At 38.4% G+C, this 17,316-nt stretch overlaps 1 protein-coding gene across 12 annotated transcripts in view; it reads right to left on the bottom strand.

Moving 5' to 3' along the window:
- Window positions 1–15,220, bottom strand: part of fmnl3 (formin-like 3) — a 54,229-nt gene extending 39,009 nt beyond the window's left edge. For all 12 annotated transcript variants that reach the window (XM_057829838.1, XM_057829837.1, XM_057829842.1 and 9 more), the window contains exon 1: window positions 14,738–15,220. In XM_057829838.1, the coding sequence (XP_057685821.1) occupies window positions 14,738–14,851 (114 nt within the window). In that variant the 5' untranslated portion in view covers window positions 14,852–15,220. The remainder of the gene's footprint in view (window positions 1–14,737) is intronic.
- Window positions 15,221–17,316: the final 2,096 nt, after the last annotated feature.

Below are 17,316 nucleotides of genomic sequence, written 5' to 3'. Positions count from 1 at the left end.
GAAATATTTGAGTGATATCCAGTCTGAAATACAGAAAATTTTAATAACACAGCTTGATATGGACCCAATTTCCTTTCTCTTGGGTCTTACAAATGACCGTATTAATGATAAATGTCAGGAAAGACTTTATAATATTTTGACTTTTTGTGCCCGGAAAAATATCCTCATGTACTGGATCATGGATAAGGCCCCTTCACTATCGGGATGGCACAGGATAATAATGGAATATATTCCACTGGACTTTCTGACTTGTATTTCGCATTCCAGGACAGATGTTTTTGAACAATCATGGAAAACATTCCTGGACGACACTCACGACAATGTTTCTGCCATTCTGATGAGGGCATTTGTGTGATGAATGTACTTTCCCCCATGCATACCTTTCATTGTATTGCACTGCTTTTCATGATGTACCTGTTTACTATTCCCAGCTAGCTGTTTTTGTTGTTGTATGTTATTTTGTTCTGTCTGTTCTTGTCTTTTGTATGGTTCCATTTGAAGAAAATCAATAATGAAAAAAAAAACAAAAAAAACTGAAAATTTGGTTGTATGTAAAAATGATGAGCATCATAAACTAATTGGACTGTTTTACTGTGTTACAAAGCACGATGAGGTAAATGTATGAAACATTTTGTAGATTAGTTTAAAATGTAACACCAAACTTGCCAATGTGTGTTCATTTTACAATTCTTTAATTGCTGGGTGTATGTCAGAGGTTTTACAGGCCTGCATGTGCAACCCACGTCAGAGCTTACTTCAAATTTTATTTTTTTTTTGGGGGGGGTGATCTCACTTCCTGTGTTGATATTCAGTGCCCTACCACAGTGGACAGACCTCTGTTTTAGTGTGTCTCAGCTTTGAGACTACGCTTGCCCTTTAACCACTACAACCACAATCAGAACCGAGAGCTGTCAGCTAATCCTGAAGGTTAAAAAAAAAAACACAAAAACGGTGCTCAGCCAGAGGCAGCCAGTTAACTGTGGCTCAAATTAAGGTCAATCTGTTCTATTTTGTATGTGCAGACAGAGTGTTTTATATCTCATGATGACAGTTTGGGACCATTTACAAGCTAAAGTTGTAAACGGGGCGTGACGTGATTGCCTTTGAAAGCAAGATAATTTGCTGTGGTGCACTGGTGACCCTCATGTACACCCACAACAACAATGTCCTCATGAGGATGACCACAATCACTCTGTTAACTTGACACCTAACTCGTGATGATAAGACAGGTTTACTAAAATGCCCATAGAGCTGGTCAGTGTGGTTTCATATATATTCAAAAACACGTGTGCCAATGATGGCTACAGCGATATCACATGAGAGCATTTCACTATTTTTTTCCCCCATATTAGAACCACACTGCAACTCATGAATCACGTTGTCTGCAGTGAACCAAATAAGAAAAAAAGTGAACCAAAAATCAATGTGATCGTAACCTTTTCTTCCACATTCTCTCAAAGGACACTTTATTTGGTATACTTACACAATTTGATGAGATCCTCCAACACATGAGTTGAACGCTCAATGAATGCTTCTTTTGGCGATATGAGTTTCATAACCTTTTTCTTATTCGTTTTTACTTTCAGCAGGTTAGTACAACATACTGAATGGTGTTATGAAAAGTTCATAAGGTTTATGAAGTTACTGAAGAGCATCCGTTAAAACGGAATCATAACACACTACCAATTGCAAATTCATGTTTTTCAACACTGGTAATTTTATGATGGATGAATGGCAACATTTTAATTTCAGTGCTCACTGCCTGAAGATTTTGCTTCTCTTGTTGTCTTGAATCCTTTGAGATCCATAATGTTTTGTTTTTTGTTTAGTTTTTTTTTTTGCTTGAGTTGTCCACATAATTCAGACTGTTTGTCAAATATGGCGCAGCCTTAGTTTACTGAGCTGTGGCAACCCGGACGAAGACTGGAAACTGATCTCGTGATTAGCTGATGATGAACACGGAAGCAAAACAGGAAGACATTTGTGACGCATAAATCATCCTTTAAAATGGGAAAATCTCCGCTTAACAATTGAGATCAGTTTTAGAAGTATTTCCAAAAAACATGTTTCTTTAATGTCTATTAAAATATTTTGGCCATTTCATGAATAAAGTGCAAATCCTACATTGTGCAGCTTTAAAGTAAAATTTACATAATTTTCCAGGTTTTAACAGAAATTCACGCAGGGCAATATTTCACTCAAACAATTCAAGTTACATAAGAAGTAACATAATTCCAGCAAGCTGAGTTTTCGTGCAAATCCCGAATGTACATTTTTCGGTAAGTTTACTCTGGTAGTTCACCAATTACCTTTGTACCATTTCAAACTATTCATTGCAAGTGAACTGCTTGACTTTCAATAAACAATTGCGTGGACAATATGGGTGTTCTAACACTAATTATTGTATAAGAATAAAACGTAAACGATTCAAGCTAAAAAAAAAACGCTTGAAGCTACCAAAGAAGCAAAAGTGCATGTGTTATATGTTAATAAATTTTGCTTGACAAAAGCCACACATGAAGAAAAAGAGAAGCAACATGCATACCAGATGTCCAGAATTACAGCAGGAATGTGTGTGTTTATAGAACTAAATTTGATCACAACTTTCTTGTCTAGTCAGACCCCACACACCCCTCCCTCCTTAGTCCTCCTTTTTTAGTCTTTCTGGGAAATATACCTTTGACTATCTCAGCAGTATGGGGCGCCGTTTGTAAAGCAGTACATGCTAAAAATTACGACATCATTTTCTCACATTTAGGGCCACACAGTGTTTAAAATGATTTGAAATTTTTAGAGTCACTTTTTTTTTTTTTTGCACATTTACAACGCAATTTAGCAACTTAAATATTTAGTTTTTAATAAGAAGTTTTAGACCTGACTGTTTAAATCCAGAACTAAATATTTAATTTTAATCATGAATTTATATCCCATATCTTAAATGTTAAATCTGGAAACGGTTGGAACTAAAAATGTATAAAACCTACTCAACGGTGGCAGTCGGTCGGCTCTTGGACATGAGTCATTGTGATTATAACAATATATAGCTAAAATACACATTTAGGAGAAACTATTTAAAGAGTATTTTGTGTGCGCCAGCTTTTATTTTGTTACTTCCGGTCTCCAGTAATGTGAATTTGCATATTAAGCTAAATATTTAGTTCCAACCGTTTCCAGATTTAAAATTTAGGATGCAGGACATAAATTCAAGATTTTAATTAAATATTTAGTTCTAGATTTAAACAATCAGGTCCAAAACTTCTTATTTATATAAATATTAAAGTTGCTAAATAATGTTTTAAATGTGCAAAAAAAAAGTGACTAAAAATTTTACACCACATTTTAAACACAGTGTGGTGCTAAATGTGAGAAAATGTTGTCGTAATTTTCAGCGTGTACTGCTTTACAAACGGCGCCCCATACAGCAGCTTCCATGTTTATCTTCGTCATTCTATGAACATCGTCATCATGTGACAGATTTGATGTGTCGTTGGAAGATGAGATTAATAGTTTTGATAATTAACATCATTGGCAGCCATATCTTGGGATAAAGAAACACACAGCCTTCATTTTTGGGAAAAAACAAAGAGTTGGTTGACAATTACTAATTGCACAAAGTGGGGTTTGTTTAATGACACCCAGATAATGTTACATAAGTTTGATTGTGGGGTCAACACAAAAGCAAAACTCTATTAAACCCAGATATCAGCCCTGGCATCTGTGCAGGCCTGGAACAGAGCTGTTTTTCTTGTTTTTTAGTCAGTCGTGCATAAGCACTGCTTAAGAGCAAGAGGCCCTTTCTGTACTTAGTTAATTCTGTAAGTGAAAAGCAAACAAGAGCTGACGTATCCACACAATCGATTTGGTAAAATAACATCTAATGTACTAAATGATTTAAAAAAAAATTGAACAGGGGTAAAGAAATAAGCTTCTGCTGTGGATGATATGTACTGTATATGGGAGTAATAAAACAATCAAATGGCCTTACACACAACATGGCAGCCGACACCCGGGACACAGATGTGTGACAACAAAAATGGGTGTCAAATAATGATAACAAATGTAAGAAGGTAAGAAAAAGAGGTCAAGAAGAGCAGGGGATATTTTGTTCAAGACCTAAAAGAAGTAATTTGAGCCGAAGAACTGAATTTAGTTGACTTCATTTAGCTTTTTCCAGCAGTGATAACAATCTTGCGCTTCCTGTGTTTATAAGAAGCTCAAAAAGAAGCGAGGGAGTAAGCAGATATGCGTTATTTATTGCTGGGCCCATTTTAGGGGTAAAATACTACAGAAATTTGAAAAATGCTTGGCGCTTGTTATGCGCTACCCACGTCTTCTCCTCCAGCGAGGCCCTTCTTCTATGACCTGACTCCTTTCAATGCTGAGCTTTGTTTTGATTTGGTGCTATGCCATTCCCATCCTTTGACATTTGAGACTTTTTTTTTTCTCTCCTTATAGAAAATGGTTAACAATAGCTGGTGGGCAGGGTCGCAGTTTTGCCCCATGGTAATCTTCAGAGGAAAATCCAACTCAAAAGCACCACAACTACAATACACAGCTTGATGAACAGGTTCTAGTACTGACAGTATCTTTTTCATCACAGGGGCTACTGTTGTAAGGCACCAGTGGAGCAATTTGGGAAACAACGCAAATGCCATTTTTACATTTAACAGGACAGACAACACCTTTACTATAAGTATTCCTGCAGAAATACTATAGGAATTTAGGAATCTAACAGAACTTAATTTATCTGGTGTGTAAGAGTGGAGCACAACATAAATAAAAGCCAGCGTTACGAGGAGTGGCTGCCGGACATGGGGGCAGACATTTAATCAATGCTGGTACCTTTTTAGCCAACCAAATGAATGTATGCCAGATTCCCATCCTCATGATGTCATTAATATCCCTGAATGCAACTGTGCTCGAGACTATTAGTGTGTGTTTTGATTGACTATAACTGAAGTCACAAAATAGCTGCGCTTAAAAAAGGTGTATTTTTTTGTGTTGCAGCACTTCTCCATTATCAGAGGTTTAATACATTCAAAATTTGCATACTTAATGACCTTCAGCAACCATCTTTCAAGTGAAGATAATTTATACTGTTGTCTGCCCCTTTAATCCAAAGTCAATTTATGGAAGAAAAAAAAAGAATTAAACGCATGAGTGTAAAATAAAACTGAAAAGAGCATAAAAAGAAAACCATCTTAAAATGCTGTATTTGTATTTAATGTGATCTAATCTTACACCTATTCTTTTATCCACCACCAAGTTGAAACTAGACATTATTAACACAAAATAAAAAGACACATAGACTTTTTGTTTCACATTGTCTGGCATCAGACTCAACTTTTCTTCTCTTAAGAAAAATATAATCTTCCGCTAATTATTATTAAAAAATAATAATAATAAAACATCGTAATTAGATCTTAAAGCTTGTTGTGAAGTGTGTTGAGTTGTGTTTGATGCCTGATACAATATAGTAGAGCTGAAACGAATACTCGAGCAACTCGAGTAACTCAAGTTTAAAAACTGATCTGAGTAATTTTATTCACCTCGAGGAATCGTTTAATTTTGCCAGCTCTAAGCATCATGTTCTGCCCGGACTACTTTTAATGCGGGACAGCGCGCTGGCGTCACGTGCGTAGAGGAAAAAGCAATTTAAAAAAATAAAAAAAACTTACTGCAGCCGACAGCCGCTACAAACTACGCCGACGTTGCTAAAAACTACGCCCGCATGATGCTAGTGTGGTAGCAGGTAGTGTCCGATGCGTCTCATAGATATTGCATGCATTTAGGACTAGATTTGAAATGACGGACTCGGCCGCGTCTGGGCAGCGTTAGTAAACAGCCGCTATCTTTAAGTAGTAGACTTCTCATCGCTAATAAATATAATGTTACTGTCACTCGCTCACGTCACGTTAGCCCTTCGGAGGGCTAGGTTTCTGTTGATTATGACCACTGTTGATGCTTGGCGAACGTGTCTTACATACAGGCTTTATTTAATCTGTAAAAACATAGAGCTGTAGAGTGATGAGAGTTTAAAATTAAAACATAATAAAGCTAACTGTCAGTTTTAGCTCAGTAGTCATTGCTGAATAATTACCATGTAGCACTGGTCCCTAATGTGCTCCAATACAGCAGGTATCATACATTTATTTTGAACACTGCAAAAACTCTAAATCCTATCACTACATACAGTTTAGACTAACTTAAAACTTAACTAGAACTTAAAAATAGCTTGACACAAATGGAAAATAAATTGAAACACGTGGGAAAAACACGTAGCTTTCAAGTGATGTGTGTTATCAAGCGTAATTACATTTTTAGGTAAGAAATATGTTTTTTTTTTTTTTTTTTATAAGATCTTGAAGTTTTTTGAGTGAAAGCAGTGATTTTTTTTTTTTTTGTAGTCACATCTGAGACGCAATTGTTGGCTATTTCCAACAATGTACATCAAAAATAAAGACATTGGTTGACTGAAAATGGTTCAATATTGGATTAAATGTTTTTTTTTCTCATGTATATTTATAATTGCTCTCTTACCTAAAAAAAATGCTTTATCCAATTACTCGATTAATCGATAGAATTTTCAGTCGATTACTCGATTACTAAAATATTCGATAGCTGTAGCCCTACAATATAGTACTGGTACTTGTATTTACATTTTTTGCCCTAAGACATCAAAATAAATAATCTGCCCAATGAGAGCTTGTATCTGAGAAAAAAAAAAACTTGACTCATTCAATGCGCAAGATGTGTTTTTATGTGAACTAGTGAGGTGAAGTCACTCATTTCTTAGGGCACTGTGAGATGTGCTTTAATGCTTTTGCACAATAACAATATTAACAATATTCACAATAACAGTATTAACAATATTCACAATATTTACAATAGTAAATGCAATTATGTGTGTTTAAAACTAGGTGTTATGATTGTTTTCTCTATTCACTTATGCTTTTTAGTGTTTACACAATGGAAAGAGTAAAGTTTCTGTTTTCAGTAAATGTCACCATAATGTTTCATTCTGGTTTCTGTTCTCAGTAAATGATACAATCTCGATAAAACAAAACTTACGCATGTGCAATGAATGCTCTCCAACTCCTTAATAAAAGGCTGGCGCTCCTCAGGGGGGTTTTTAGATAAGCTTGCTGCGAGCCACACGGCACGCATCAATCTCTCTCCTGACGGCCGTCAGTGTAAAGCCTTATCATTGTCTCCTATCTGATCCTTGTCTTCGTCCTCCTCTAGGTCTTTATTATTTTGCTAGATACAAGTAAGTTTAGACCTAACAGCACCAATGTATTGCTAATGCATGAAAATTAATTGTGAGCTGGACTGATTTTCGACAGTGATTCGCGAATCCACACTGTTGTAGACACACAACAAAAGTAAGAGCGACGCATCTGAAACACAATGGGTTTGGACAACTCTGATTAAATGTGACAACATGTTTTGGAGGCCACTTTTACTCTCAATGGAACAGGTAAATGATAACTATAGCTGAGTGCAGACATATGGAAAACAGACATTTCAATAACTGGTGAAGGAAAAATTTAGGTTTCAAATGGTAAAGCAGTTTGAGCGGCTCAGGTTGCCAGCAGGGAAGGGAGGTTGTGGGGATCTGGGTGAAAGTTGGGCTTGCAAGCATTTCAGTACAAATGGCAACTCAATGGAGCAACTCCAACTACCCTGAACTGGACGCGCTCCTAATCCAAGGTGATTTATGACCTTGCCTGAGCCGATTTTATGACCTTCAACTCCCACTGGAGCATCCCAGACAGAAGAGTGGAAAAGAGGGATAGATGTTTTCCTACATGATCTTTTGCTGCTTTACCCTTGGATAAGAGAGAACATAATGACAAACTAAACAAATCTCTCATATAAAGTCTATCCTAAAGAAGGCTTAAGTGCAAGTTGTTATCATAAAGAAAAAAATTATATTAAAATCAAGCTTCTCTTCTTAGTAGTGTTTTCTACATGAATATTAAAAAATACTTAAGGCTTTTTTTTCTTAATACAAGTATTTCCAGTACTTTATCCACATCTTAAAAAATCGAATGGACAAGTATTTGTACAAGTGGAGCATGAGTGTACTGTAATCCTTTCTCCATTTTGTATCTCTGTGGGAGAAGGTCAGGGAACTTTATTATGAAACACCTAAGAATTATTAAAAATTGCAAAATGTATCTTTTAACTAATATATTTGACCAATGGTCTTGAGTAAAAATTCAGTCTTTGGTCAAATATTTGAGCGCCCGTAATGTCTCTTAATATATTTTTATAATGTGTTACTGGTGCTTTATCACAGCAGGAAACGCAAAAAAGTGTGTTTCCTTTTTTCTCACAGACTAGACATGGTTGTCATCAGCTCAGAGGGAAAAGAGTGGGCGGCAACGCTGTTCATCACAGAGTAGCTCAGACACAGACAGCCCGCTTTACCCCAAACAAATCCCAACGTCTACTCATCAGGGTGGGGTCCCGGAAAGCGGGGCTCAACTGGAACACGGATCCCCATCTGAAGACAACTATGAATCTCAACTACAGTTATCGATTAAAACGTGATAATTTTTCCAACATACAACACTTAATGTAAAGCCAATACATTAAAGAACTCATTCACTGCATTTAAAAAGATTCACTGATTATCTTGATTATTCACTGCCAGTTGAAATGCATTGACTGTCTATCAACATCAATGGAAACCAATGAGGTACTTCAGCAAGTGTAACAAGGTTGAGAGAAAGTACAAAAAAAGTTAAGCAAATTCATGTTAGTGAGCCAACCAGAAGGCAGAAAATAAATAAATACAATTTTTTAAAAAACGGAATCGATATATACTATGAAAAACAGTGTTAAGACGATGCCAGGATTATCAGTTCAAGTGTAGTGTGTCTTAGGAAAATTAAAAGTGGAATAAAGAAAAGACATAAATAGCGCCAACGCCTACAGAAATGCACCACATCAACCTACAGGTTGACAAACTGTTTCTTTAATGGGGGATGCAAGTGATAATGCAAGGTATTCTTACTTGTCAGAATGCCATCCCACATTTGACACACTTGTGAACAGGCCAAACATAGTATATGTACCAGTATATGCATCAGGTTGGCTTTTTTATTAATTAACGTTAGAGAAATTGTTTGACTTTCTTTTTTTCTTCCCTGCGGAAAACAATGAGAGGAGACGGGATGAGCGCCGTAGATGTCGTCACGGCGCTTCTGTGATTTCCTGAGGATGCAAGGAAATCAAACTGCTCCACATGACTAATGCCAGATTTGTTCTAAAGCCGCGGCCTGTAACCTGACCGTGTGTGACTTCGCATTTTGAGCTAAAAGGTGTGCAAATGAATTGCGGGTGTTTTCCAGCTCTTGGGTAAGAATTGGGAGTGTGAGAAAACACTGCTAACCTTTCTCTGAGCAGACACCTGATCAGGCTATCGCGCTTTGGATTGGTAACCTAAACTAGGTGGTCAGAACAAAGGGGAATCTTAAACAAAGATGCAAAAAAAAAACTGTAAAAAACTGTACCCAAACAAAGCCAACACTCCTGGGAGCTCCTCCACCTCTTTACACTTGTTTGCAAACAAAACACCCGGATACTCACAGGGTGACTGTATTTATTTATCTATTAACAAGTGAGAGCAGGAAAAAATTACTGGTTGATGGCCGTCAGTTAAAATAGAGGAAATTCACGTGTTAGTTCTAGACAGGTGAGGCACAATAACTATATACGGTATATGGTGGAAAACACAGACAAGGCTAAAAAAGCAGTTTCTGCTCTTGCACCCCTCTTTAAAATAAACTGCTGAATTTTAAGCCAAAAGAACTGTTGTGTTTGATAGAACAATATGTCTATGTGCTGCCATAGCAGTTTCATGGCGCATTAAGCCCCTGAACTATTTTTAATTTGTCCGTTTTTACCCTGAAGACCCCCGTTTCCAGACACCGCGCAACCACTTTTGTTTCAACCCAGCCATAAAAAGAAGGTAAGTAATTATATTTATAATTCGAAATGTCTATCATTTTTAGCTTGGAATCAATAATTGATGTCTAATATTTAGTTAAAAAAAGACAACTTTATAACATTATTCACTCGCATATTTTAAGCTGTTAAACAATTTACGTCACAATAAAAAATATAGTGTCTTTAAATAAGTCACGGATATTTACCTCATAACCATAGCTTAGTTGTATTTTTTGTTGTTGTAACTGTCGCATTTTCCCTGATATTTTAGATGATAAATAATCGTTCCAAACAAAGAAGAATGGGAAAAAAAAGGTTTAAAAGGGTAAATATTTGAAAAATAATATCTCGACCACTCCTTGATGTCTGCGAATTCTGCATTGCGACACTTGTTATATTACCGTGTTTCGCCTATAAAACCCCCAAAAAGTCTGGCTGTGGCCATTCAGTCGTGTCTTACTCTTGACACTCGTGAGACATGCTACACAGAGTTTTTGAATCAAAACAAATTAAGTACGCGATAATAACTCGTTAAAATCATGGTGTCTTTAACTATGCTCTCTCATGCTCTCACCTTGAGTTAGGGTTTAGGGGTTTCAATTAATTATTTTTTTGAATGCCCTGCGGTTCAAAATTTTTCTTCCCCCAGAAAATTGAGATTTTAAGCTTTCCAATTATGTATCACACATGCCTAGTATAGGACAATTTTGAATTTGGCCAAATTGGGGGTCTCAGAGCAGAACTTCAAGTCACCTGAGTGTTTTCCGCCATCTATATATACAGCATATATAAGCATCTGCTGTTTGATTTAATAACAAACAACTGGATGAGTGAACTAACCATCTCAGAAGCCCAGCAGTGGACAAATGGTTCAAATGAACAAATAGAACTTTGCCTAATAATCGTTACCACTCCAGTTGGGAAGTGTGAAATCCACTTTGATGAAAGAAAACACTGTATACAGATGCAGGACCTTCTTTCCCACTTTCTTCTCCCATACCAATCACACCCTGTTAAAGAAAGTGACAACTTTCCCTCCATTTTCCCTTTTATTTTACCACCAAATGGACCTTTCACTTTCTTGCATCTCTATGTCATGGGTTAAATGGCCCAAGCTGATTGATGGCAGTAATTGCTGGCTTCAAGATACAGACTATTATCACAAGACATTTTAAAGGCCAAGTGATAAGGAATCAAATATCCTGATCTGAAGGTCCTGACAGCCAGATGTTCATCGAGCTCTGGATGTACTATAAGTGAACCTGAACGCCAGTTTTGTGAGAGGCCTTTAATCAAATGGCATCAAAACGATGGAAAACCTAAGAAATGAGGAGAGCAGCATGAGGAACTAGTTAAAAATAACTGTAATGATTGGTCATGAATGAGGGAAGGGAAGTATTCTTTCATTCCTGTGAGCCTGACATCCTGTTTGTTCTCCTCTTTGTGTCCGAGGGAAGCCCCCGCCGACAGTCAGTTTCACGAGGAATGACAGGAATGCAGGTACACGAACGCCTCAATTACTCATGCTGGACATGCTCTTTGACAGAGCACAATGAGAAAAAAATGACAAAATTCAGAGAGAAGGAGCAATAAATGTAATCATTTACTGAGATAGGGTAGAAAGAATCATTTATAAAGAAGGTTATAGCACATTAGGTGGCTATACTCAAAAAATTAAGAAAAAATGAAGTGCTCAAATCCAACTGGCTCTTTAAATTGGCATTAAAAAAGATTGTTGAGGAGCACAAAAGGCATGAGGGGGATGAGGCCCCCTCTCTAAAACAACACTGACTAACTGACAGAGTACCCATTGTACTGAGGAGGAAATCACTTCTCCAATCTAGTGTTTCGGGTTCAGATACATTAGAGCAGCTTGACAGCCACCACATATGCTCGTACACACATGCATGTATCAATTAGAGACTTGAATGATGTCAAAGCTCCGCATGTGCAACTGTGTTCCTTCATGAAGCCACACATGGTGTAAGATAATTGCATACATGTTGCATCTGCTCACTCGTGCACTTTAACTTGACCTCTGCTTTCGAAATAACTGCAAGGACAGAATTACAGAAGCACTAAAACTGGCCATAAAACTGGAGAATAGTGGCCCGAGGGTGAACACAGTTAACTCTGGCTTTTAGCCGTCCACCTGGCTCCCGTAATCTCCCTCTTCCTCAGAGGACACGGCGGTGGGTGTCCGAGCCAGATGTGTATACAAACAACAGGCAGAAAAGAAGAGAAGTGATGCATAAGTGTGAAAGGGAAAAACAGTTAGGCGCAGAAATGAATGGCAATAAATAACCCTAATCTGGGTTTATGCTCAGTAAACACTTCTCACATCTTGACTCCATTAGATGCACTTATCAAAAACAGACACTTTCTTTTGATTTGAAGAGGCAGCAAATGAGTCAGACTGTCATTGTTGATTGCTTTCGTGCTTAGTCTGTCTGAAGCAAGTGGATGTCGGCGACTGCTCGCACTGGAGGACTGTGACAACTCAGTTAGAATACTCTTAGCAGTCAAGAACGAAAACTGTGTCCACGTAGCTCCCTCAGCAAACAATTAGGTATGTGTGTGCTGCTTTGCTTTTGAAAAAAAAAAAAGGGACAACTTTGGTAAAGTCATTACCACTGAGAACAGTGGCAGGCAGCCATGCAGTTCAAAGGGAAATTTCCCTCTCCCGAGTTCTTCTGTGGCTTCAGTCCTGACTAGACCGCAGGAATCCAGCGGTGGACGGCGCAGTGAAAGAGGATCCAATGCCAGACGCGCACCTTTGAAAGTACCACCCACTCCTCTCACATCGTTTTGGTAAGCGTCGACTCATATGGAGAAGCTTATTTTTGCGCCACAGTGCGTTCTGGGAATGTGGACGTAGGAAATACTGACTGGGGGACTGAGCCAGAGATTGGGTTGCAATAGAGGAAGTGAGTGAGAGTTACCAACTTGCTGGAAAAACTACACTGATTGGTGCCACGACGAGGGATGGACATACTAATGAATAATTTTGAGTGATGAGAATTGCTTGGAATTTGATTAGTCATTCATTAGATTGCATAATACCTAGTGAGCGGGGTGGTAAGAAGATTCTACATCCCAAAATGAAGGATGGAAAATGTCAAGCAGCACGAGGTGAAAAGGGGTAGTTAAGACAAAGTCATCATGGCTTGGATTGCATTTTATTTGCAATACTGAAACTCCTTCTTCACTGTCTACTGTTGAAGGGTCCTGTTAGAGTCATTAGGGCAGCGATAATACTACGCGGGCGAAGACTGCTGCACACATGACATCATTCTGGGCTGCTGTCATCCCACTGGGAGATCTGAATGCTTTTGTCCAGGAGGATGGGCAATCAGTCACACCAACAGACATCCAGTTACTCCCGTTCACACCATCATGCAACAAGCAGTGGGAAACATTCCATGTCAAAATAACATTTTCCAAACTTTTTGCTGCCGCTTTGATGTCAGCTACAAAAACATACAGCAGGAAGCAATCTGTGCTTGATTTAGAGTATTTTGGTCGAGTATAAAAAAAGCACCATACTCATTGCCAGATGAAAGAACTATGACCTTCTCTTCCTGAAAAAGTAAAGAGACTGAACTGATGTACCTTTATCTCGCAGGCAAAAGGCAAGCGGGCCACCATTGTCTGATAAGAAGACTAAAATATACAAGCTTGTTATGCTTTCCCACAAAGTGAAGGAAATGTGTTGCTGCTAGGGAACAGGGTGGAGAACATGTGACCGAAGCACAACATAGATGTTGAGTCTACTGCCCTCTTGCCTAGAAATCATCTCTGCGTGGCTGCACATAATAACAGTGACAGACCGGGAATTGTCATTTTGGCTTCAGTGATAAATAGGATTTCAAGCTTTGTTTGTAGGTGACGCCATGACTACGGATGTGTGTGAAACTGTCAGTCACATGAAAAAAAAAAAGTACGGTTATGTAAATGACTCAGGCAATGAGTCTTGGTGTGTTGTTTGTAGCCATGTAGATGATGTCTTTATATTTTCAGAAAAAGTATGTCATTGTCTGTCATGTCTTGTAATGAATTAAGTCAAATAAAGCTGTAACATCATTGCAGGTGTACCTTATGATGACATTAAACCTCTATGACAAATCAAGACAGATAAAAACAGGTACCCTAAATATCTTGTTCCGTTAGAGCAAGGGAAAACACCTTGAAAACGTCTTGGCAAAAGAACACTTTAAAACCAAAAGTGAAAAGAAGCAAAAGTGTCAAATTCTCCATTTTGGAAAGACCCCAGAATTTAACAGTGCCTGACAGTGTCACTTGACACTAGAAGTGGGTGTTGACGGAAAGCCCATCATCACAAGAACTCAACTTGATTGGGATGAGTGTTATTTCCACAATTTTATAACTGTGCTCATAAACACAATGTAGTTGTATGGTTTTATAATGAAGCAACAACCCCATCACCGTATACTGTATTGTTAAAAAAAATACAGACCCTTCCTCCCTCCCTATTTGCACCGTGCTGCGGTCACTGTTTCAGCCAAATGCTGAGTTGTCTGACTTTTGGGGAGACAAAAGAACCACATGAGAGAAGGGGGGTAATGGGCGGGACAACACAGGTCTCCTAGTTTCTAAGTGCAATAGTTTACCATAAAAAACTTGAGTTGACTTCATTTTAACTTTTACTTACAATAAAAGCCGAATGAGTGAGACACGTGTGCAGAACAACAATGTTGTTACACATTCAACAGCACTGATTCGGTCTGATGTAGGGGGGGAAAGTACAGCAACTCACCAAAACGATGGCGAACTTCTCCTCCAGTTCGGTGGGGTCCGGCATGGGTACTTTGAGGGGCATTATATGATGCTTCATCTCTGACTGGCCGTCCACACTTTCAATATTACCCATTTTTTTTTCTTGCAGTGCCGTATCCTCTTTATAAAACACGTTGAAAAAGTGTGTTTAAATACAACAAAGTGGGGGTAACAATAATAATTTAAAGAATTTTCCAAAACATTCCAGTGACGCGATCAACGTAATAATCCAAACGGTCCACTTCTCCCATCTAAAAACTGACAGTGCAGTAGTCTCGTTTTATTAAGTCCAAATGCCATTTAATCAGGCGTCTCCAGTCCAGTCTTCTTAGGTGCTATTTTCCACAACGGGTCTATATATATCCGCTTTTCCTTCCGCGGGCTTTTCGAGTCGAACTTTCCAAGTGGCTTGAGGAGCTGCTGCTTGACTTTCTACTTGGCTTCGACGTGTTTCCATTCATTATTGTTGCGTGAGCCTGATTAGGCTCCACACAATGGGCGGAGTATCTTGTATCAGAAACACCCCGATTGTAAAACGGCAACACTATTGGTCTAAATACACGTCAATCACAAGTTCGCCACCGCCCCCGCCTTCCACATCTGCAGTCACTCTCCGATACAGCTGGAAACAAGTTGGTTAGCGTTTTGGCGTCATCTAACGACAAATCATGGTTACTGCAGCCAAACTTCGAGGAGACCATAGAAATCTCATATGGGTTGACTTTTTTGCCATCAGAATTACATCTGAATGGCTCAAACTCAGATTCAGTTTAGTCATTCAGATTCAGTTTCTGATGGCACAAATATCAGCCTATTCAAATATCAGCTCATATTTATTTATTGTTGCTATTCCACAGAGCATAAACATGCACACAATTGCAGTATACTCTCCTCCACCTTAATCATCCGTCCTTCACATTTTTTTTGTTTGGTGCCTGTTTTAACTTAACTCATCAGCTGCCATTGACAGTGAAGAAACATGATGATTCACTGTCTCTATTGCCATAACGGCAGCAAATGAGTTAGCAGTTTACCACATTTTTGGACTATAAACTGCGACCTTCTGCTTTGGCCCAGTGTCGTATACGGTATTTATGGAATTTTACATGGTAAACAATACAATTTGGACACCAATGCCTTATAGCCAAGAGAGGTTTATATCAAGGGCGTAGGTTTGGTCTCGACATTGGTAGGGACGATATAACAGCATAACCTTCATGTCTTCTTTTAGCTGGGGACGGGACATCATTAAGACCAAACAGATTAATAAACGATTATTGCACATTATGTATGATACATACAATACATACAGTACATACAATGATCTAAATGAGTGACGGCTATCTTGACTTTGTTGTTCCTTGTGGAGGCTAGCCTGACCGCGGTAGTTTTGCAAGTAAGCAAGTTCACAGAGATGATTAATTCTGTGCTAATTCTGATGCAGGTTGAACTTTTAGTAGCAAAATTAGTGAGGTTTCCCCCACCTCCACAACATTGACATCTTTTTACATTACTTACAGTGGCGGCTTGTGCTGGCCGAAAAAAACCCCGTCTAATATCCCTTCTCTTCGAAGGGGGTGCAGGAGGCGACATGTCGTATTTCTGTCGGCGGGGTTGTGTGAGTGTGTGTGTGCGTCTGTGTGGCGGGTGGAGGGGGTCATTTCATCAGCCAATCAAACGTGTGTTTGAGGGGAAAAATGGATGGACACATTCAGAAAATGAAAACGGATAAATGTAAGTCTGAATAATAGACGTCATAGTATACTGACGGGACACGACGAGGGGGCCGATTTATAGGGAGCCTATCTCTTTCAAAGCTTACTGAGTGGAAACACAGTACATACGTTGAAAATTCTTTTGAATAAATCCCTGAATTTTTTATAGATATAGACGTAAAACAGTCTAGAGTCTTGGTTAAAAGCAAAAAAAAAAAAAAAAAAAAAAAAAAAACGGGCAGTTAGCATTTATTTTACATAAATATGTCGAACGTGCTGCTAGTCTAAGCCACTGTGGCGCCGCCTTATCGCCACAAAGAGCTTTTTATGCTGAAAATTCTAATGAATAACTGCTTAAACCCCTAAATTCTTTATAGATATGAACGTGAAACAGTCTCGATTCTTGGTTATGAGCAAAAAAAACGGGCAGTTAGCATTTATTTTACGTAAATATTACGCATTATGACGCCAATGCCGTAGCTTTTAATTTCTTCCATTGATTTTTTTCACGTTTCAAAATGCACGTATGGTACAAAAATATAATAATTACCTTGAATCCTTGAACAAATCACTCCTGAGACAATCCTTCCTATTTGTATGCGGTAAAGCTTTCGAACTTTTTCAACCTTAATCCAGCGTTGGATCACTACATGTGTTTGAGATTAACTGCGACCGACTGAAGCGGAGTGTGGGACGGCCCCCTACTTGAAGGCGTGGTGCAATGTCTGGGGAATGTGTCCCATCAATATCATTATGAAGTCTACGTCTGAACATTACGAAAACAATTCACTTAATAATGGTAGGGTCTATTCTATCCTTACAACATTGGAAGACAAGCTACATT

Source organism: Corythoichthys intestinalis, chromosome 2 (assembly GCF_030265065.1).
Source record: "Corythoichthys intestinalis isolate RoL2023-P3 chromosome 2, ASM3026506v1, whole genome shotgun sequence".
Lineage (NCBI taxonomy): Eukaryota > Metazoa > Chordata > Actinopteri > Syngnathiformes > Syngnathidae > Corythoichthys > Corythoichthys intestinalis.
The sequence above is the reverse complement of the archived record's forward strand: the minus strand, read 5'-3'. Positions and strand labels throughout refer to the sequence as shown.